General features: G+C 38.6%; 1 protein-coding gene across 22 annotated transcripts in view; it reads right to left on the bottom strand.

The window, feature by feature from the left end:
* Window positions 1-13088, bottom strand: part of NEB (nebulin) — a 217142-nt gene extending 204054 nt beyond the window's left edge. For all 22 annotated transcript variants that reach the window (XM_064382783.1, XM_064382770.1, XM_064382772.1 and 19 more), the window contains exons 1-9: window positions 12981-13088; window positions 12325-12408; window positions 11733-11797; window positions 7962-8003; window positions 6078-6278; window positions 3489-3596; window positions 2899-3003; window positions 2297-2401; window positions 1437-1541 (exon numbers count right to left, since the gene is read on the bottom strand). In XM_064382783.1, the coding sequence (XP_064238853.1) occupies window positions 1437-1541; window positions 2297-2401; window positions 2899-3003; window positions 3489-3596; window positions 6078-6278; window positions 7962-8003; window positions 11733-11768 (702 nt within the window). In that variant the 5' untranslated portion in view covers window positions 11769-11797; window positions 12325-12408; window positions 12981-13088. The remainder of the gene's footprint in view (window positions 1-1436; window positions 1542-2296; window positions 2402-2898; window positions 3004-3488; window positions 3597-6077; window positions 6279-7961; window positions 8004-11732; window positions 11798-12324; window positions 12409-12980) is intronic.
* Between the last annotated feature and the right edge of the window lie 7574 nt (window positions 13089-20662).

Below are 20662 nucleotides of genomic sequence, written 5' to 3'. Positions count from 1 at the left end.
ATTTGAATCAATTACATAGAAATTCAAATAGAAAAGACATCCACTAAATTTTCAGGTGATATTAAGAGGGTGGCATTAAAAATTAGACTCAAAAGTTAGAGATGCCATCAAATTGGTATGTATTATTTTGATTCAGGGCAAGATCAGATCCTAGGAGCCATTAGAAGTAAATCCCAGTCAGTCTGAACTGGCTTACTAAGTCCAAATTGAGTATATGAGGTTCCAGGGATCTAATCGACAATTGAATGTCAAATAACTTGTCACTTTATAATACAGTGCTCTACTGAAGACTGGAGTAGCAGTCTGGATTTTCAATATGGCCTCGGGCAAATCCAATGGTCATGTGAGAAAGTACCTGAAAACAAGGGGGAGTGCTAGGCCCAAGTGTGTCTCTCTGCTGCTACTGCTGGTTTCAAACCTAAGGACTCTATTAAGCCTTTTAAGTTATTCTAACACACGGTTTTCAAGATCTAGGATGCCAAAATTCTGGCAAGAGGGCTCACTGATTTTTCACTAACTAAAGTATCTTCTGATAGCAAGAGCTCTTTGCAGGATAATTACACAAATATGTTTTTGGTTTGTTTGGTTGTTGTTGGTGTTGTCATTGTTTGTTTATTTTTAAGACGGGGTCTCGCTGTTACCCAGGCTGGAGTGCAGAGGCTTGATCATAAGTCACAGCAGCCTTGACCTTGTGGGTTCACATGATCCTCCTACCTCAGCCTCCTGAGTAGCTGGGACTACAGACATGCATCACCACACTTGGCTAATTTTTTAAAAATATATTTTGTAGAGATGGGGGTCTTGCTTTGCTGCCCAGGCCGATCTCAGACTCCTGGCTTCAAGCAATCCTCCTACCTTGGCCTCCCAAACTGCTGGGATTACAGGGATGTTATCACACCCAGTCACAAATATGTTTTAACAAGTACACTAGTCAGGTCCCACACACAGAAAAAGGGAGACACACCACAATTTGGACTTGATGATTAGGATAGCAAGGCACAACCCTTCCATAACATTGTTTACTTAATAGATTTGGAAAGGTGGTTATGATTACAATAGGTTTTTTTAAATTGCCACTCCGTTGTCGCAGAACAACTTCAACCAGAGCCAAGGGAAAAGAAGGACTAATTCTCTAGCGGGAAGAATGCTAGTCTTGGGCTCACAAGCCTGGGCTCTGCACTAACTAATGTGACCCCACATTCAGGTTTGCCACCTGTAAGAAGAGGGAATTGGACTAGATTATATTTAATATAAAGTATAAATTATATCTAATTCAAATGAGACATCGTAAAGTATAACAATTCTGGATCGACTCCTCTGAAATGTAGCATTTAGTCTCTTATAAAGGAGAGTTGCAGTGACCAACCGTCCAGAAGATGTAATTCAAGTTCTCCTGACTCTGCACACCTAAATGGTGCCGCTTGCTTTTCACTTACATCACTGAGAGCTTTCTGGGCCTGGGCAACTCTCCTCAGTTCCGGGCTATCATTGTAGGGGTAAAACAAACTTTTGTCTGCTTCCCAGTCTTCAGTGTACAGTTTCTAAATCAAAAAAGAGTGAAAAGTTAGGAGGAGGTAGGGTCACATTTACACAAAATACATAATTTCGAATTCATCCATCAATGACCTAGAGAACCAAGGGCCAGGTGAGAGCAAAGGTAAATGAAATTCACAAATAACTTCCCCTTTTCCACCCAACTCAAGTCATTTTTACTGATAGCATGGCCTGCTTCTCTTTCTTACTTTCAGAGGGGCAGATGCGTCTAATTTTGTTTCATCTCTTCTCTGTGACTCTACCTGCCTTCTTGTTGTTTTTTTGTTGTTATTGTTGTTGTTGCTGTTGTCATTGTTTATTAATAGCACTTACAAGCACTAACACAATGTAAGGAGCCAGGAAGCACTAGTTCAGGGCAATACAGTACACTTGCAAGATGGGTCACAAAATAAACCTCTAATTAGAGTAATAGCCAGGGACATCCAAAGTATAGCACAGGGTCTACAGAAAATTTTGAGATATTACTTTGTGGCTCTCTTAGCTGGTTCTCCAGCACACCTTTATTCTCCACAGACACTCCCCTCTGCTCCCAGGTTGCTCAAGTTCCCAAAGGACCCTCTCCCCACTCTGCCTCTCGGTTCCTTTTGTCAAGCCCCACCCCTGCAGTCTCCCGTGTCTCAAGGCTACTCACAAAAACACTGGGGAATTGTATTCCGGATGATCAAGAGTTCACCAAGCATTGCATAAAGTGTATGATGGGATGACATAGGGAGTTAGAAATGGCGATGGAGCAGGCCCTTACCTTGCTGAACATGGCTGTGTTCTTAACAGCCTGGACAAGTTCAGGGGCATCAGGAGGAAGCAGGTACTTATCCTTGGTGTCTTCCCAGTTCTGCTTGTATAAAACCTAGACAGAAGGAGCAGAGGACCTGTGGCTTGAGGTCTTACCCAAAGGCATGAGGATTTAAACAACAAAGGGAGACTCATGAAGGCTCCTGGCTCAAAGGCTGCTGATGTGTTACTAGGAAAACATTGACCATGCCAACATCCTATAATACTCCTCCTACAATAGTCAGCTTTTGATTTAGAATTCTAATTTCTTTCAATTAAAAATTTACCTCCTCAGCTTCTTTGGTGACACTGGGACTATATTCCATGCAGCAACAGCCTGGAGCCGAGTCACAGCTGCCTCTTTGGGCAGGGAATGGACCCTTCCAACCACCCATACGTTCTACAGGCCACTTCAGTCATCTGTGCAGCCTCCCTGATGAATGCGGGTATTGACTTCATACTGCCTATGAGGCTGGTGAGCAGGATCAGGCCTGCCCAATTTTCTCCTCTAAGACCATGCAGAGGTGATGCATATGCTACTGAGTACCCCAGCCATCAATATCATTGCCTTACCTTACTGACTTGCTGCGATACTTTCTTTGCATGTTCAATATCCTTTGCTTTTTCATCTACGTGACAGATAGTCTTAGCAACATCACCATCCATTCGATACTTAACCTGCTCAAATAATGCACAGTTAGAATTCCTGACAGCCATGAACATGTGAGTATATTAAGGAATTTCTTACAACCACAGAGCATTACCCCAATGACTCTAGGTCTGTATCACAAAGCATAGTTTCTGCATTTTAGCTGGAAAATTGTGATCTTCAAAAGAGCACCTGCATTTACTGCTTGTCTGCTCTCCTGGCTGGATTTCCAGCCTGCTGCTTCTTGGCCTTACTGTGCTACAGGGTTGAGGACCACAGTGAGTTGGAGCTTCCATCTCATAGTCTCCTTTAAGCTAAATTGCTAAGCCAAGCTTTTAGAAGTCTGTTTGGTTTCACATTTACAGCAACATGATCTATGGCTGATGCTAGATTTGTGACCTAGCTCACAGTAATTCAACTCCTTATTCTCCCAGCACATATTTGGAGCCCACAATTCCCAGTAGTAGGTGTATTTTGAAATGTCTCTCTCTTTTATTTCAGCAACGCAGCCCACCTCACTGAGTTGATCTTGTACTTTTTTGATTCTGCGAAGTTCTGGGGTATCTGTTGTGCTGGCATACGGCTGTCCTTTTGTTTTCTCATACTTCTTCTTGTATTTATTCTGAAAAGAATATCAGATATTAGCCTAACGAGACAGCAGCAAAAATTTCAAGCAACATACTGACACCATCTGATTTTTTAAAAAATCCTTCAAGTTATAACAATTGTCAATTGTAACAGCTTTCTTTTTGTCCCCTACGCTGACTCTCAGCAAAAAACTAAAATAGATTTGATAATTACTTCTCCTAAACATGGTTGGATCTTGGAGACAATACAAATTTATTGCAGACTATTGTCTTGGAAATATCCTAAAATGATTCTTTCAATCATTTTTTTGTCTGAATGCATACACAAAAAGCCTGAACCTCAATTATTTTAGAAAATAAATATAGAAGTTGAGTTGGTTAATTCTGAAAAGATTTGATTGCTAATACAATGCAAAAATATTCAATTCACAAGTTGCTGCTAAACTTCAGTAGTTCAGATAGCTGAAACATCAACTGAATTAATGGCAGATCTGAATTATAGAGTATTCTGTAAATTTAGGAATGCCATTTCATTATTTCTGCTGAATACACAATGAATTCTTGCTTTAATAATAATGTGCATAATTTATCATTATAAATGTTTTGGGAGTACTCTTGAGTATAGTAGTCAACAATCTAAATTATACTATTGATTTAGTTACTAGCCACTTAAAAACTATTATAGATCTTTGCTGACATTCTGTTCAGAGCATCAGAAATTCTAGGTTCATAGGATCTGAATTAATAAGAATTTATGGCAATATATTGACAAAAATTCCTATCCTTGCTGAATACTGCAGCACTAAAGAAGGTAAGAAAATCTTGTTTTTAGAAACCTATCTTAGATTTTTCAAGGCTTTCAATTAGAAATTTACCAAATAATGAGCTGCTATCACCTAAGTAAAAGTGAATATTTATTGGTCAACCTTAATAGGATGGTTTTGACATAAACTTTAGTCTTAGAGAATCCAATGTTCTCTTAAGCTACATTTCATTTTTTTAAGCCTCCAGAGGATGTGCAATCAAGCCACCTAGTGAGACCTCAACCCACCACAGACAATCAACAAATGAGACCCACTGAAGTGCATCTAAATCTGCTGTCAGTCAGTGTAACTTGCAGAACTGTACACAGGAATTTAAGGACCAGGAACCACTGACAGCAGTGATTCTCAACCTGGGCTGCACATTAGAATCATCTGGGCAGTTTTTTAAAACCCTTTTGCACAGGGCCAGGCATGGTGGCTCATGCCTGTAATTCTAATGTTTTGTGGGGCCAAGTTGGGAGGATCATCTGAGGCCAGGAGTTTAAGACCATCCTGGGCAACATAGCAAGACCCTGCCTCTATGAAAAAAAAATATGAGATCCCATTCCCACAAATTTTTTTTTTTAATTAGCCAGACATTGTGGCATGCACCTGTAGTCCTAGCTGCTAGAGAGGCTGAGGCAGGAGGATTGCTTGAGCCTAAGGGTCCAGAGCTGAAGTGAGCTATGATCAAGCTACTGCACTCCAGCCTGGGCTACAGAAAAAGATTCTGTTTCTTTTAAAAAAAAAAAATATTTGTGCACAGGCCCTAACCCTGAACCAATTAAACTAGAATGGCCTGAGCATCAGGAGTTTTAAAACTCCCGGAGGATTCCAGTGTGCAGCCATGGTTAATAACCACTGTTCTAAGGTACAGTCAAACATTTAGATCCTCAATTTCGAATGAGTTCTTAGTCTGATCTTGGTTTTTTAAAATAAATGTTCTTCTTCATTCTACAACTCTTTATATTCCTTTTTATATACTGTTAGCTAGTCTACTTAGGAAGCTATTCTGCTGACATAGTTTAAATATGCTATGTAGCTTCTGTGAACTGACCTCAATTAAATCTATATTTATGATTTCATTATTCTAGATTGGCTAATAGTGATTAAATACCAATAAATGCTTTATGATTGGCCTTGTGCTTATCTTGCAGGAATGATTTTAAGAATAAGAATGCTTTTCTTATGCTGCAATGGTACAAATGAATTAAATAAAATAAAAATTTAATAGTCATAAGAGCCTATATATATATATATATATATATATATTTTTTTTTTTTTTTTTTTTCGAGACAGAGTTTCTCTCTTGTTACCCAGCCTGGAGTGCAATGGCGCAATCTCGGCTCACCGCAACCTCCGCCTCCTGGCTTCAGGCAATTCTCCTGCCTCAGCCTCCTGAGTAGCTGGGACTACAGGCACGCGCCACCATGCCCAGCTAATTTTTTGTATTTTTAGTAGAGACGGGGTTTCACCATGTTGACCAGGATGGTCTCGATCTCTTGACCTCGTGATCCACCCGCCTCGGCCTCCCAAAGTGATGGGATTACAGGCGTGAGCCACCGCGCCCGGCCCAAGAGCCTATATTTTTCAAAATAAGTTTTTGTTTCATACAAGTTTGAGAAATAAAATCCAGCCAGTATCCAAGAGTGGGCTGAGATCGGTAATTTCTTAATAATCAAACCAGGTTAGCAGAAGTTGTTTGAAACTTACTGGGCTAAAAAGATCCTGCATTTTCTGACTGTGTGCAATGTAGGGGGTCATGAACTTTGAAGAATCCACTTTCTTCCGGATGACCTTCCTCCTTTCCGCCGGCTTCGCTGGTTCTGGCTGTGCCAGAGCTGGTTTGGAAGTTTCTGATTGCTCATAGTCAGACGTCCTTGTTGTCGTAGTCTCATAAACTTCTGTTATTGTCTGAAAATTTGATATGAAGTTCAACATTGTTGTGAAAGTAAAAACTGTGCTACCATGATCTCAGTATATATTATTCTAACTTCAAGTCAGATTTACATTCCTGGTGTTACTTTTCCATATCTAAAGTAAGTCAAAGCAGAACACCACATACTATAGCCACATGAAGGCACATTATGTTACATAAATCTGAATGCTGATTGTTGGGATTGTGTGGAGTAAAAGTCTTACTCCTTATTACTTTGCAACATTGCCTTAAGTTTGCATTTGCAGAAAGACACCCAAATGCTTCAAAGTAGGGGGAAATATCAGCAATAAACTATTTTTTTAAACAGTTGAAAATCAAGTTGTCTGGGTAAAGTAAAAGCAAACTTGAGATTGGGGAACAAAAAGTTAAGATAATCAAACAAAGCTCAAATTCTTGACTTTTATATTAACTTGTAAATGACTAAGGGAAAATCGGTCACTCGTTCTGCAGGGATATAGGCATTTTCTACTGTAGTAGGAGACAAAGAATAATGAACTTTTAAAAAAATGAACCACATCAATATTATAAGAGATTTTCATTCCCTTGGCTTAGTCAGTTAATTAAGGTGAACTGGAGTACCATTTACACTAATAAATGCTTAGCTGGACAAGAATAACAATGACAGCATAATGGGGTAATTATCCTCACAACAGTCCAATCCATGCAGTAGGTGGGAAATTACTATTTCTTACAGCAGGCTATAGTGGAAGACACTAAGACTCAAAGTTTGGGTCTAGTCCAAGGTTAAAAATAATGCATGTAAGAAAAAAAGATAAGCAGCCAAGTCTTCAATCCATCTCACAGTATCTTTCCCTTCACAACTAATACCATCTGCACCAAAGAGAGAGTTCTAGCATCAATTATGAAAAGAGAACCTAGTAAGGAAATTGTACATTTATAAAACCCCCCTCTAGTGTTGTCACATCATTGCTAATAGGTTGTTTTCTGCCCATGATTACTAAGGCATGGTTGACTGTGAGAAACCAATTTACAGCATCTACAGATGTTAGTTTCTGTGCAGTCACAGGTTCTCTGAACAAGCTTCAGGATTAACCATCCCTATCACTGTTTGTCATGCTCAAAGAGAAACAGCTCCATGAAGAAGATAAAGCATGAGATAGGTATTTCGCCTTGGAAAAAAAAAAGAGCTTGAACTTGGAATATTTATGGTAATAGCTTATTTAGAATTCCTAACGTGCTAAAATCTGAGTAGCATTTCAATGCATCATCAGGGACAAAGCCTTGGAGGCACTATCCCTGATGCAGAGATGGTGTCCTACAAGTTACAACACTACACAATAAAACTGCTTGTTCCTATGCCAATCACAAAGCCAAGACCATCCCTTCTGCTGCAGCTGGTTAATGGTGATAGCCACTGACATTCTAATTAGCATCATCTACACAAAAAATCCCACACGAGCAATAGGGGGAACCAACCCCTGCCGTCTTGGGTTTGTTGAATAGCAAAAAAAAGTGAAATAACCCATCAAACAGGTAATGTTTGTGTTTTCACACCAGCTTCTGGGCACAGGTAGGTGAGTGAACTTCTGTCAGATAATCCCTTTTGCCATCTTTGTGGCCCTGGGAGTGTGACAAAGGAGAACGCTCTTCCCGCTTTAATGAGAATGCAGTTTATGCAGCTGTGGACTGAGCCTTACCTCTCCTGGCACCTCTTCATAAACCACTTCTTCTGTGTAGTACTGTAAATAGAGCACAAAGGCATTGGCAAGAGAACCAAAGCAGAAACCACCTCACCTCTCCTCAGCTGAACCACTTAGGTGACTGCACTAGCTCAGTTGATTTGGAATGTCTGTGGGAAAGCCTGTTCATACTTTGGAACCCATTTTCACCTTGTAATACTTGAGGAAAGCTAAAGTGGATGCCATCCCAAAGGACAAAGAGGTGCAGAGGGCTAAGAAAAGTGTATCAGGCAGTTTTTTAATTAAGCGAAGCTGTTTTACTTTACTGGGACATGTAAATTTTTTTCTTATGATCCCCAAGATAGAATTTGCTGAGAAGAGAATACAATAAAAAGATCCTGAGTGTGTGGGTCGGGCAGAGAGGAACTGTGATAAAACTCACTGTTTGCAAACTAACAATAAAATAAAACAGTAACTCGAATGTGAATGCATTTGGAATAATAAGATCCCAAAGTGTATCCACATCTCAACTATTCCTATACCCCCCTGATTAGTAAGTAATCAGTTTCTTCTGGAGTGATGGGCGAGTCTCTTGCAATAGTGTGATTGTCCTAAACAGAGTGATGCTAATATGAAAATTTGTAAATGCTAAGAGATGAAGGGGAAAATGAGAAGATTCTTCATCACGAAGTGTGGGGAAAGTAGGCTGCAATTTGCCATGGTGGCTCTGAGGTCATCATGGCCTGCATGACGGATCTGCAGCCTGGATCTGAAACCGAGTCTACTTTTGTTCTACTTCTGACATCACCAGCAATAAATAGATGTGGAAAGGAACTGGTTGACATTTTGTTTCAGATGTGTAAGGAGAGAGGAATCCTGTCCTTAGCCTCACCCTTCTCTGCAGGGTGAACAGAAGGAGAGGCTTATTTAGGCCAAGTACACGAGGAAGGGGATAAAGATGAAACACTTGGCTCATTTCTCAGTCAAAAAATGGATGTATAACACTTTATGCTTCATTTTCACTTATCTCTGACACCAAAACATATACAGTACCCAAGGGAAGGGAAAACATTAAGATGCAAAATTTCCCTCAGTGGCCTGCTTTCTTGGTTCAGTGAATTGTCATCAAATTATTTAACCATTGTCATTAGGCTGCCCACTCTATTTCACCTGTGTTAACAATCGTCTAAAACTTGTCCTAATATTCCTTATTCTTGTGCTTTCTTTACTCTTGAGCTATTCTTTTAACTTACAATCTAATTCTGCCTGTATATTGTTACACATCACAACAAAAATCACAAGCACTGACAGGACAGAGAATTGCTTTTTTACGGTTGTGATGTTAGCACACAAGAAATACCATTTGGACACTCTAGGAAATATTACTTGATGCTGATGCCACATGGAGTCAGTCATTCCTATGGTCACACAAAACATCAGTGGCTTCGGAAGAAAGATTAAACTAAAATGGAAGATTCGCAACTATTTCGGATTTTCCCAGTATCCAAGTAAAAGCAGCTCTTTCAAAGCCATTCAATTTTAACTTTGCTGAGCTCTCACCCTTGGTAAATCCATCTAGAAATATGCTTATAAAAGAGGCAACATGGGGCCGGGCGCGGTGGCTCAAGCCTGTAATCCCAGCACTTTGGGAGGCCGAGGCAGGTGGATCACGAGGTCAAGAGATCGAGACCATCCTGGTCAACAAGGTGAAACCCTGTCTCTACTAAAAAATACAAAAATTAGCTGGGCATGGTGGCGCGTGCCTGTAATCCCAGCTACTCGGGAGGCTGAGGCAGAAGAATTGCCTGAAGCCAGGAGGCGGAGGTTGCGGTGAGCCGAGATCGCGCCATTGCACTCCAGCCTGGGTAACAAGAGTGAAACTCCGTCTCAAAAAAAAAAAAAAAAAAGAGGCAACATTATTTAAATGGTTGGCATTAATTTGTATGCCAAATCTCACTCTTTTTTTAGAGCTGTGACACTAATTAGATAGTACATCCTTGCTTCTTTCTCTTTCTTTCCAAGTTTAAGTTTGAGTAGAGAGAACAGTAAAACTTTATTTCAGATGTCCAAGATCCCAAGGAAATATAATTTTAAAGCCAGTTCTTCTCTGTTTTCTGCATATTTTTAAAGCTAGTTCCTCTGTTTTCTAAAATCTTCCCTGGCAATTTTTTCGAATGCACCACCCTCCCATGCTCATGATCTTTTTTGAGGTCAAAGAGATCTCAGTTCAGTATTTTCTGGCAGGCAGTCTATTCATTTAACACCTGCTGGTGAGACCCAGAAGCTGTAATGGAAACAAAATGGTAGGGTTGGGATGTCTAAAAATAGCCCCCTCCACTTTTATGACATCTAGTTAAATCAATTGAGTCTAGCACTAAGGCCAATTTCCAGTGGCAAAGGTATAAAATTATTTTAAGAAAGACAAGAGATATTTAAGTTGGAGACTAGAAACTGCTACTGGCATTATTATCACAGGGAAAATAATTTAATTTATAATTGTATTAGTGTTTGATAGTGATATTTCTGACCCTTAGAGACATAAGCAAAATGCACACTAGTGATAATATCAGCATGAAAGATGCCATCAGCATTTAACCCAGAGAGGTTTAGTGTTACATTGTATGAGATTCATTCTATTTTTCCCTCATGTCGTTCAGTAATAAAAGCAATTTTATTCATAGAATAAACAAAATTGCCTTCATCTAAATATAGACTGGTCACTAAAATAATTTTCCGAAGACCAGTTTTGGCACTGCCACCTGGAATTTGGTTCTGGGTAGCTCTTACAGATAATTTCAGTCTTATTAAAAAGCACAGATTTTCAGAACTCCCTCCAAGTGCCTTAGGCATTTAGAGATTTTCAAAGGTTTAAATCATCATTAATTGATAATTCGTAAGCACATTCAGATTCATGGCACTGTATTTATGTGTATTATAGTTCCAAGCCTTTAGATTTTATTTCCTGAATGTGAAGCTAAAGGCAAGAGCTGGTGAGGAAAAACCATAAGATGATAAAAACAAAAGGATGTAAAATAAATGTAAAATAAATGATTAACAGCTTTGTAAAATGTGTTAGATGTCCACCAAGAATTGGAAGGAAAATTTTCAAGATACCCACTATAGTCTTTGTTCTTATTCAAAATTCAAAAGCAAAAGCTAGTCTTGTTCACTTAGGTAAATATATTGAAGTTGGTGGCAAGGTGTGGCTCCAACTGTCACTGTGACCTTCATGCCTTTGTTTATATTTGCGTGTATGTGTGTGTCTGTGCACATGTGTACCTATTGTGTATAAAGCCTCACATGTGCATTTAATTTCATACATATGATTATTCTGAATATCTAACCCATGTTACCCTATAGATAATTAGCTAGTTGAAGCAAAGACGAAGGAGTAGATCTTTTCCTCTATTGCTATGCAGACACTAAGAGACAGAGTTCTGTTCTCACAAGTTTCTCTTCATCGCTAGCCCTTTGAACATTGGGGTTGGGAACTGGGGAAGAAAGTAGTTTTAGAAGCCGAATTAAAACCTGCCTTTACTCCACACTTAGTTTTTTGAGAGCTTAAAGAAAAGCAAAAGTGGGAAACAGTGATATTTCCTTTCAATTCTAAATCCCACGTAATTACAGTGAAACTGAACATAAAATATTCCTTTCTTATGCTTTAAATGGTGACTCTTTGTGAAGTTATAATAGACAATGTATTTTTCAAATGATTAATTCACCTACATGGCTTTGATTGTCACTACATAAAATAGTTTGCTGTCAGTGTTTTTTTTTTAAAAATCTTACCTCCACCACCTCCTCATATTCTTCGTCATCTGCCATTTTTCCAGAGTAGTAGTGGCACCTACAAACTTTTCATATTCCATACAAATGAAAACACATTAGAGTCTACCCCCAGCACTGAAATTATCTTATGACATTATAAAACTGGAATTTGAAGCGAAACTATTGTATAAATTCATAGATTGTTGCAGGCTCAGGGAGAGAAGACATTTAAAATACAAGTATAAGCAGCAGAAGCTTCAAATTTCTTTCTCTTTATTCCTTCAGTGTTAGAATTGCTACTTCTACATAATCAATTTAGTTAAAATTGCAAAAGGAAATTGAAGAAAGGGAGTGAGAGAGTTTGGACTCAGGGAACAGAAAATTTAAACTTCCAAACACTTAGAGAAAGGACACTTTCCAGCAAAAATTTTGGTGAAAGAAGGTCAGCTTGGCTTTCAGAAGAGGCTGAAATTTTTCCCTCCAGCACCAAAATTCTAAGAGGGCTGACTCAGTTTTCTATACTGCCCTGATCCACTGTTTGCAGTATATCTTAGACTTCATATTGGAACCCATAAAAATACATGTCAATAAATTTTAAAAGAAAAAAAGAAACCTCAAGGCAATGGGGTTATTTTCTTCCCGGACACCATTGGCTTATACAGACTTTTTCTTTTGTTTCTGTAGCTCTCGTTCAAACCTGAAAAATAACGAAGTTGTAAAGCATTGATTGAAGTACATATAGGATTGTCAGTCCTTAGCCTAAGCTTCTAATGCAGAAAATAGCAAAAGGATCTCTCAAGGCCTCTACAGTTTGACGCCAGAGAGTAGGACTCTTGATATGAAGTGGATGATGAGTCGGAACAGCTGTCCCTTCATCCAAAGATGTTTGCCGTGTAAACCAATACCCTGCAGTGGCTGGTTTTGTCAAGCTAGCGAAACTGCCACTCCTCAGGCAAATGAAGCCCAGTAGAACAGGATAAATATAGGAACATAGGGCAACGTATCTTCTTTTTCATACAAATATATTTAGGGAGAAATATCAAACGCAAAAAAATGTTAGACAAGAGAGCCAATTCAGTCGAGCAATAAATTGGTTAGTATAGGACTTGACTCTAATCCCACACTGTACATGGTAGATATTAGTAGGGCCTCAGTATTTCTACCACTCATTTCCTCGGTTATGGCCCAAACCTTCGAAAAATACTTCAAGTGAAGTGGTGGAACATCTCCTGAAAGAGTATTACAGAAAAAGTCATAAACTGGCCTTACCTTCAAGCTACCAAATAAATTTTCCTCAGCAGCAAAGCCTCTCCCAACTCTCCCCTCCTGAGAACCCCAGGCAAAAGCCAGTGTGATGCCTGGGCTCCGAATTATCATGTGGCAAGTGCAACCAATCAGATCTTGAGTTGCTCAAATTTCAGAAGCTAAATTTACCAAGTGATCTTCTGAAAACCACCTGTTCATCAATTCCTCTAAAGGATAAAGGGTAACAAATTGCTTGCTTAGAACTATTCAAAGGGAATCAAATTTTACCTAACTTCCAGCCTATGTAGTTCAATTTGAGGTTGAATTTCCCATTTACTGCGTCCCCATTCAATGTCATGTTCATGCAAAAGAATTTAGTGGAAAATAGCATGACTTTGAGAGGCTTTGACGCTTCCATAACTGCTTTCTTCACGTCAGTTGCCCAGTCTTCATGGCGGCAAATGCACTCACCCTGGTAAGATTCACCATGTGAGCTACCGGTAAGTTACTGCTGTTAGTGTGAGAGAAACTGAGGAATAAGACCCAGTAAACATCAAGTTGACAAAAGCAATTTTTAACTATGTGATGAGTGAAGTTAAAGGTGAAAACAATTGAATATGGCACTAGATAAGATATCCACAGGGTGTAATTAGAAAGATTCGACTCCATCATTTTTCTGTTATGAAACCAGGCAGGTATACTAAAATCCTATTTAGCACCCTCTCCCTCCTTAGATAAGGCAAACTGCTAGGAATACAGAGCCTCTCTGGTATGTAACTGAGTTAGTGATTTTTTATTAATTCAGATGACTCCTGGCTCCCAGAAACAACGTGTGAATGCGGACACAAACAGGCTCAATTTCTGAACAGCAAGAGCCGATAAAACGGAAATCAGTAACTTACAGAGAAAATAATGCCCTATTTGGCAAATCCGAACCTAAGACAGTTCCTTTGTAAAAACTATCTGACAATTTTCTTAAAACTTGCTTAATGTCTCTCTTGCGCTCTCTTTGTTCCTGAATTATTTTTTCTAATTTAAAATCTAATTGTGTCTGTATGTCTGTATATCCTTACATATAGCAACAGAAATCACAGGCTCTTACATGACAGAGAACTGCTCTTTCTCTGGGTTGCTCCTGTACTAAGGCAAAACCCCTGTGAGTCACCTATATCTTGATATGGATTTGAGACTAAACGTATTGTAATAGGTTTTTTTTTTTTTAAGTTAAACATTAGAAAGAAACCTTGCCAGGTGTGGTGGCTCATGCCTGTAATCCCAGTACTTTGGGAGGCTGAGGTGGGCAGATTGTTTGAGGCCAGGAGTTTGAGAAAGTAATCTCATATTTCAAATATACGTACCTCTTCCCTTTCCATGATTCATATGGTAGTAAATAAAATCTAACATAATTTTATCATCTTAACTAATTATACCTGTTCATCTTGCATGTTCTCACAGGTCTTATGACCAAAGGATATTTGTGTAATAGGAGATCACTCACTTGGTAGCTGCAAACTAGAATTGTGACTTACTAATCATTACATGCTGTAAAACATGTTGTTGAATTAAAAAATAACACAGGCCCATATTTTAAAAACATAGGGTACAAAATTATATAAAGTAAAACATGAGCATTGACCTTCGTAAATGTAGTCATTGTTAAGTTTCAGGTATTTTCAATATAGATATTGACATAAATTGATACATTTAATAACATGCAATAGACATCTTTTATGAAACATCACATAAACATATCCTACTCTAATTTCCATAAATAATTCTATTGATTGGATAGAGTATAATTGTTTAATCATTACCTTATTAATGGACATCTAGATTGTTTCAAGGTTTTTGCTATTGCAAAATAAAGCAAAACAATGCAAAACAAAACATACAGTAAGCATTTCTGTGCATTACCTTTGAATACTCATATGAAATGTATCTGCAAGGTAAATTTCTAGAAGTAGAATTACTGAGGCGGAAAATATATGCACGTTTTGAAAATTGATAGATATTATCATGTTGCCAGTCAAAATCCTTATACTATTTTATGTTTCACCAATAGAGAACAAGGGTTCCTCTGTATATATCTCAATATCTTTAGGGATTATTAGCCTTGAAAAATCTTTACAATCTGGGTTGAATGTGTCCCCCCAAAATTTATATGTTGAAATCCTTCCCCTCAATGTGTGGAAAGTGATTGGGTCATAAGGGTGGAGCCCTCATGAATGGGATTAGTACCCTTATGAATGAGGTCCTAGAGAGCTCCCTTGCCCTCTCTGTGCCGTGTGAAGTTACGGGGGGACGATGGCCAGCCACAACCTGAAAGAACATCCTAGAACCCAACCATGCCAGCACCCTGATCTTAGACATCCAGCCTCTAGAACTGTGAGAAGTAAATTCCTGTTTATAAGCCACCCAGCTTATAGTATTTCTGTTACAGCAAACCAAATGGACTAAGACACTCTTTATACATTACTTTTGAAACCAGTATGATAGTAAAAGAAGTACGACAGATGGGCAGAACCCCAAACTCCATTCATAGTGACGTGTGCGTCCCAGGAACAGGGTCTAAAAAGGAGCGGGGGCAAGAGTGAGTTCACACAAAATTACCCTGGCTTAAACCTCTTGGGATAAATTCCTCCTAAAAGAAAGCCCCAAAGCCCCTGCTAAATTGGCCTGCTGCAGGTTGCCTTAATAATTTGCAAAGCACATAAGAAATCAGAGACTCACAGGAGAGCTGGCTGTGTTCCCACCACGGCTACACAGGGGTGAGTGTACCAGCGAGCAGCCTACATTTCCCTCCTAGACACACAGGAGGAAAACACTGCCACCTCCTTACTAAATCCTGCAGATTCTAATCTGGAATGGTGCCCTCCAGAGATGAAAGAACAGCTCTATTTTACTGGCCTATCTATGGCCTCATCTATGGAACGAGAGTACATTGACACCCTGATTTATTGGTAGGTTCTTATTATATGCCTTGCACATAGTAAGTGTTCAGTAAGTGTTAGCTATTATTATTTTTACTATTACCATTTTTTTTACATTTTATTGGAAGCTTCACTTTTTATTCTGTATTTAACTGAAATACCAAATATCTCGAAGCTTCTAAAATCAGATAATAGTCCAAGAATTTATGAATATACAGGCATTTGACTAGAAGCTTGTACAACTGGCTACAAACCAAAGCCAGGGCAGTTATGTATCAATAGCAGAACTTTGATAATGCTTCCCTAAATATGAAAATACGGAAGTGTCATGCCTGGGGACCAAAAAAGACATGATAAGGGAGATGGAATTGTAACAGTTTTTGTTATTTCTTTGATTCATTATTTTGATCAACTTCTATATGCACATAGCTTAGGAATCAAGCTTAAGTTTTGTACGACTTGCTATTAAATCAGCACTTCTTGTTTCCTCTTTTCCTTTTTTCCCCTCCCTGGAGACATCACTTTGATTCTTTTAGCTGAATCTTTTGTTATATTCCTTTACACACTTAAACAAAATGTCTACATTGCTCCTTCCTGATTTTTTGTTCATAGGCATCATTTACTAAGCTCCCATCTGGGAGGATGAGGCTTTAATTATCTTTCATCTAAACCACAAGCCTCACCTCCTGCTCCTCAGTAAAGTTCTATATATGTAATTCAGAACTCAATGTATACATTTTCATGATTGGCCAAAGGCTATTCACAGCTGAACACTATATATTATGATTATTTTTCATTTCCTCTACAAGGGCTTGTTTTTCTGGAAGTTGATATTTTTCTCCATTTCTTTTATTTTCTTCCTTGGCTTAATTTTTTTTTTAGACAAGTGGTGTCTGAGAGAGCTTTCTGCAATGGTAGCAATGTTCTATACCAGCACTGTCCAGTACAGTAGCCACTAGCCACATGTGGCCATTGAACATTCAACATGTGGTTAGTGTGACTGCAGAACTGAAGTTTTAGACTTTTTATTTGACTTAAATTCAAACAGCCACATGTAGCAGGTGGCGATGGTACTGGGAAGAACAATTCTAGACACTTTTAGCACTAACACCTCAAACTTTCTAAGTCTGCTCTTGGTGTTTTCAACGTCTTTAAGTACCGTTCTATAAGTCTACTCATTTCCTCTTCTTAGATATCTCAGGGAGTCTTTTCTTCCATCTGGACCACTTCCAGTGCAGCTGGAGCTCAGCTCTTTTCTTGAGCCCCCTCCACTGTCTTTCATTTCTGGGGATTCTCCTCTTCTCTCTTCTGAATTAGACCTTGGGTTTCCTGGATTCCATGTCTTTCTCTTGCTTAACTTTCTTGATTAGATGAAAAACATCCTCCAGTAGTTTCCTGAGAAAGGATACATACAAGGTATGAACCTGAAAGTATCTGAGACAGGTCTCAATCAATTTAGGAAGTTTATTTTGCCAAGGTTAAGGATGTGCCCATGACACAAACTCAGGAGGTCTTGACAAAATGTACCCAGCATTTTAAAAAACTTTTCATCAAAGTACAGTATATGCATAGACCTAGATGTTCAGAACTGGAACCGGATGCTCATCCAAAGACTCCCTGGTGGCTTTTGAGCTGAGAGTGTGGGACTGGATGCTGGAGTGTGGGACTTGATATTTGTTGCTGAGCTTTGGGGCTGGATGTGGCCTGCAGTACATGGCTTCATTCTTCTTTTGCCTTACATGACTATGGATGTGAACTAGATGAATAAAGCCTTGTGGCAGAAAGACAGCAATGTAGCCCCATGATAATCTCTGCCTCCTGGTGATCACACTTTTGTGAAATCCCCTCCTCTTGAGTGTTATGGGGACTGTGCTTTGCTGCTCACCAGAAGAATTTGGCAAACTTGTTGAGATGGCACTCCTGTGGTTACATTCAACATATAAGACTCCATCTTGCTAGCCAACTTGCTTAAGGGACTCTTCCTGCTGGCTTGATGAAGCAAGGTGGCCTTGGTGGAGAAGCCCACCTGGTGATGAACTGCTGTCATCCTCTAGGAGCTGAGGGCAGCCTCCAGAAGAAGCCAGTAAAAAGCTGGGCTTTTAGTCATATAGCTGCAAGGAAATGGTCCTGCCAAGAGTCAGAATAATCTGAGAAGGATATTCTTCCCCAGTCCAGCCTGCAGATGAGAACACAACCTCACCACCAACTTCTTTGCAGCCTTGTGAGATCCTAAAGAGGGCCCAGCTAAGCCATGCCCAAACTCCGAATACTCAGAAACTGTGAAACAATGAATATGCCTTGTTTAAACCACTATGTTTGTGGCAATTGGTTATGCAGCAATAGGTAACTAATATATCCTTTGTTTAATCAGTAGAAAAGAGATCAAGAATATTCACAAAAATTTGGAGTTTTCTTTTTAATAAACTTTATTTTTTAGAACAGTTTTAGATTTACAGAAACAATTGAGGAGATAGTACAGGAAGTTCTCGTATATCTTCCACCCAGTTTCTCCATCATTGACACTTTACATTAGTATGATTTATGTGTTATAATTAATGACCTTTCTCTGTTCCAAGATTTCATCTCAGATACTACATTACATTAAGTTGTCATGTCTCTTTAAATGTGGCAATTTCTCACACTTTCTTTATTTTTGATGACCTTGTCAGTTTTGAGGAGTGCAGGCCAAGTATTTTATAGATTGCCTAGTACTGGAATTTATCTGATGTCTTTCCTCATAGAAAAGACTCAGGTTATGAATTATTGGGAGGAGGACCACAGAGGTGAAGTGCCATTTTCTTCCCATCATATCAAGAGTACCTGCTATCACCATGACTGACTACTGTTGATGTTGGCCTTGATCATCACCTGGCTGTGGTGTTTAGGAGGTTTCTGCTCTGCAAAATTACTCTCCCCACCACCCCTCTTTATACCACACTCTTTGGAAGGAAGTCACTGTGTACAGTCAAAACCTAAGGATTGGAGAGTTACACATCCCTCCTTGAGGGTGGAATAGCTACATAAATTATTTGGAATTCTTCAGCATGGGAAATTTTTCTTTTTTCTCAATTTATTTAATGATTTATTTATATCAGCAAGGACTAATGGATATTTATTTAACACTTTGTGTTACAATCCAATACATCTTTATTTTATTACTCAAATGGTTCTAGCTTTGACCACTGGCAGCTCTTTTAGTTGGCTCCTGCATTCCTTTGACATACCCCCCATCAGTGTGTGTGTCAGAGAGAGAGAGAGAAAGAGAAAGAGAGAGAGAGAGAGAGAGAGCACATTTTCTTACTTTCTGGAACTGCAAAATGCTCCAGGACTCCAAATATCAGTATGCATTCGATCTATAAATTTGAAAGTCATACATGTTCATTGTAAAAATTTCAAGCAATAAAGGTTCATGTAGATTATAATATGAAATAAAGGTTTATATATAATATAAAAATTCTGATTCATTCTTTTAACTATTATTTATTATGTACAATATATAAAGCTCTGTTCTAGATGCTCCCCTCATGCAGCAGATATCATTAGTTACTTAAGCAATATACAGCTCTTCCTCAGTGGTGTTCAAGGAAGGTTGGTTCCTGGACCCCCAGCAGATATCAAAATTAATAGATGCTGAAGTCCCTGATATAAAATGACTTAGCATTTGCATATAACCTGTGCACATCCTCCTGTATACTTTAAATCATCTCTAGAATACTTGTAATATCTAATATAATGTAAATCTATTTAAATAGTTGTTATACTGTATTGTTTAGAGAATAATAGCCCCCCAAAAGTCTCTATAAATTCAGAATGTTTTTTTCCAAATATTTTTTATCTGTGGTTGGTTGAATTCACAGATACAGAACCCATGGATATGAAAGGCCAACTGTATGTGCTTCCCTTCTTGTCTATTAGCAGAACCACAGTTTAGTGTGGCACAGAAATATGCCCATTTTAAAAATACACTCCTCAGATTCCCTAACAGTCGGGGTAACCTATGACACAGTTTTGCCAACAAGATCTAAGTACAATTCTTGGTGCTGAGGCCTGTGGGAAAGCTCTTATTTGACTGATGAGCGGGGTCAGACTCAGCTGGCATGCACTAGTTTTCTTTTGATGTTCTTCCTTTCTCTATGCCTGGAACACAGATGGAATGCCTGGGCCAGGGCAGCCATCTCGAGACTGTAAGGATACAGATCATGCGCTAAGAAATGGTAAAGCTAGAGGAGTCTTAGCCTTTACTGATTTTCTTAATTTTTGTATTTTTATTTATTTTTAAATTTAATAATGTTAATGTATAATTATACAATTACAGTGATTATATTACTTTTCCCTACATACCAAACATTTTCTGTTTTTACTCTGCCAATTAACAATAAAGTTGGTTATTTTTTTCATATGTTTATCGACCATTTATAACTTTCATTTTGTCAACGATTTGCTCATATCTCTACCCCACATTCATTTTTAGGCTATTCATTCTGTACTATAGAAATGATGATTTGCCTCCTGTGTATGTTAATATTTTCTCCAAGTTATTTATGGTGGCTGTGACCACAGAGATGAGTTGAACTTTATCTTCAGTCAAATCTGTCAATCTCTTCCTTTTAGTTTCAAAACCATTTATTGATTAAATTGAATTTGAAATACTGCTTTTAACACACATTAAATTAAGATGTATTTCTGTTTCAAGAGTCTCATGTCTTTTCTTGTTTTCTTTGCTTTTCTTTTCTTTTTTGAGACAAGGTCTCATTCTGTTGCCCAGGCTGGAGTGCA

This window comes from Aotus nancymaae, unplaced genomic scaffold (genome assembly GCF_030222135.1).
Source record: "Aotus nancymaae isolate 86718 unplaced genomic scaffold, 86718_ANA_hifiasm-v0.15.2.pri h1tg000029l, whole genome shotgun sequence".
Lineage (NCBI taxonomy): Eukaryota > Metazoa > Chordata > Mammalia > Primates > Aotidae > Aotus > Aotus nancymaae.
The sequence above is the reverse complement of the archived record's forward strand: the minus strand, read 5'-3'. Positions and strand labels throughout refer to the sequence as shown.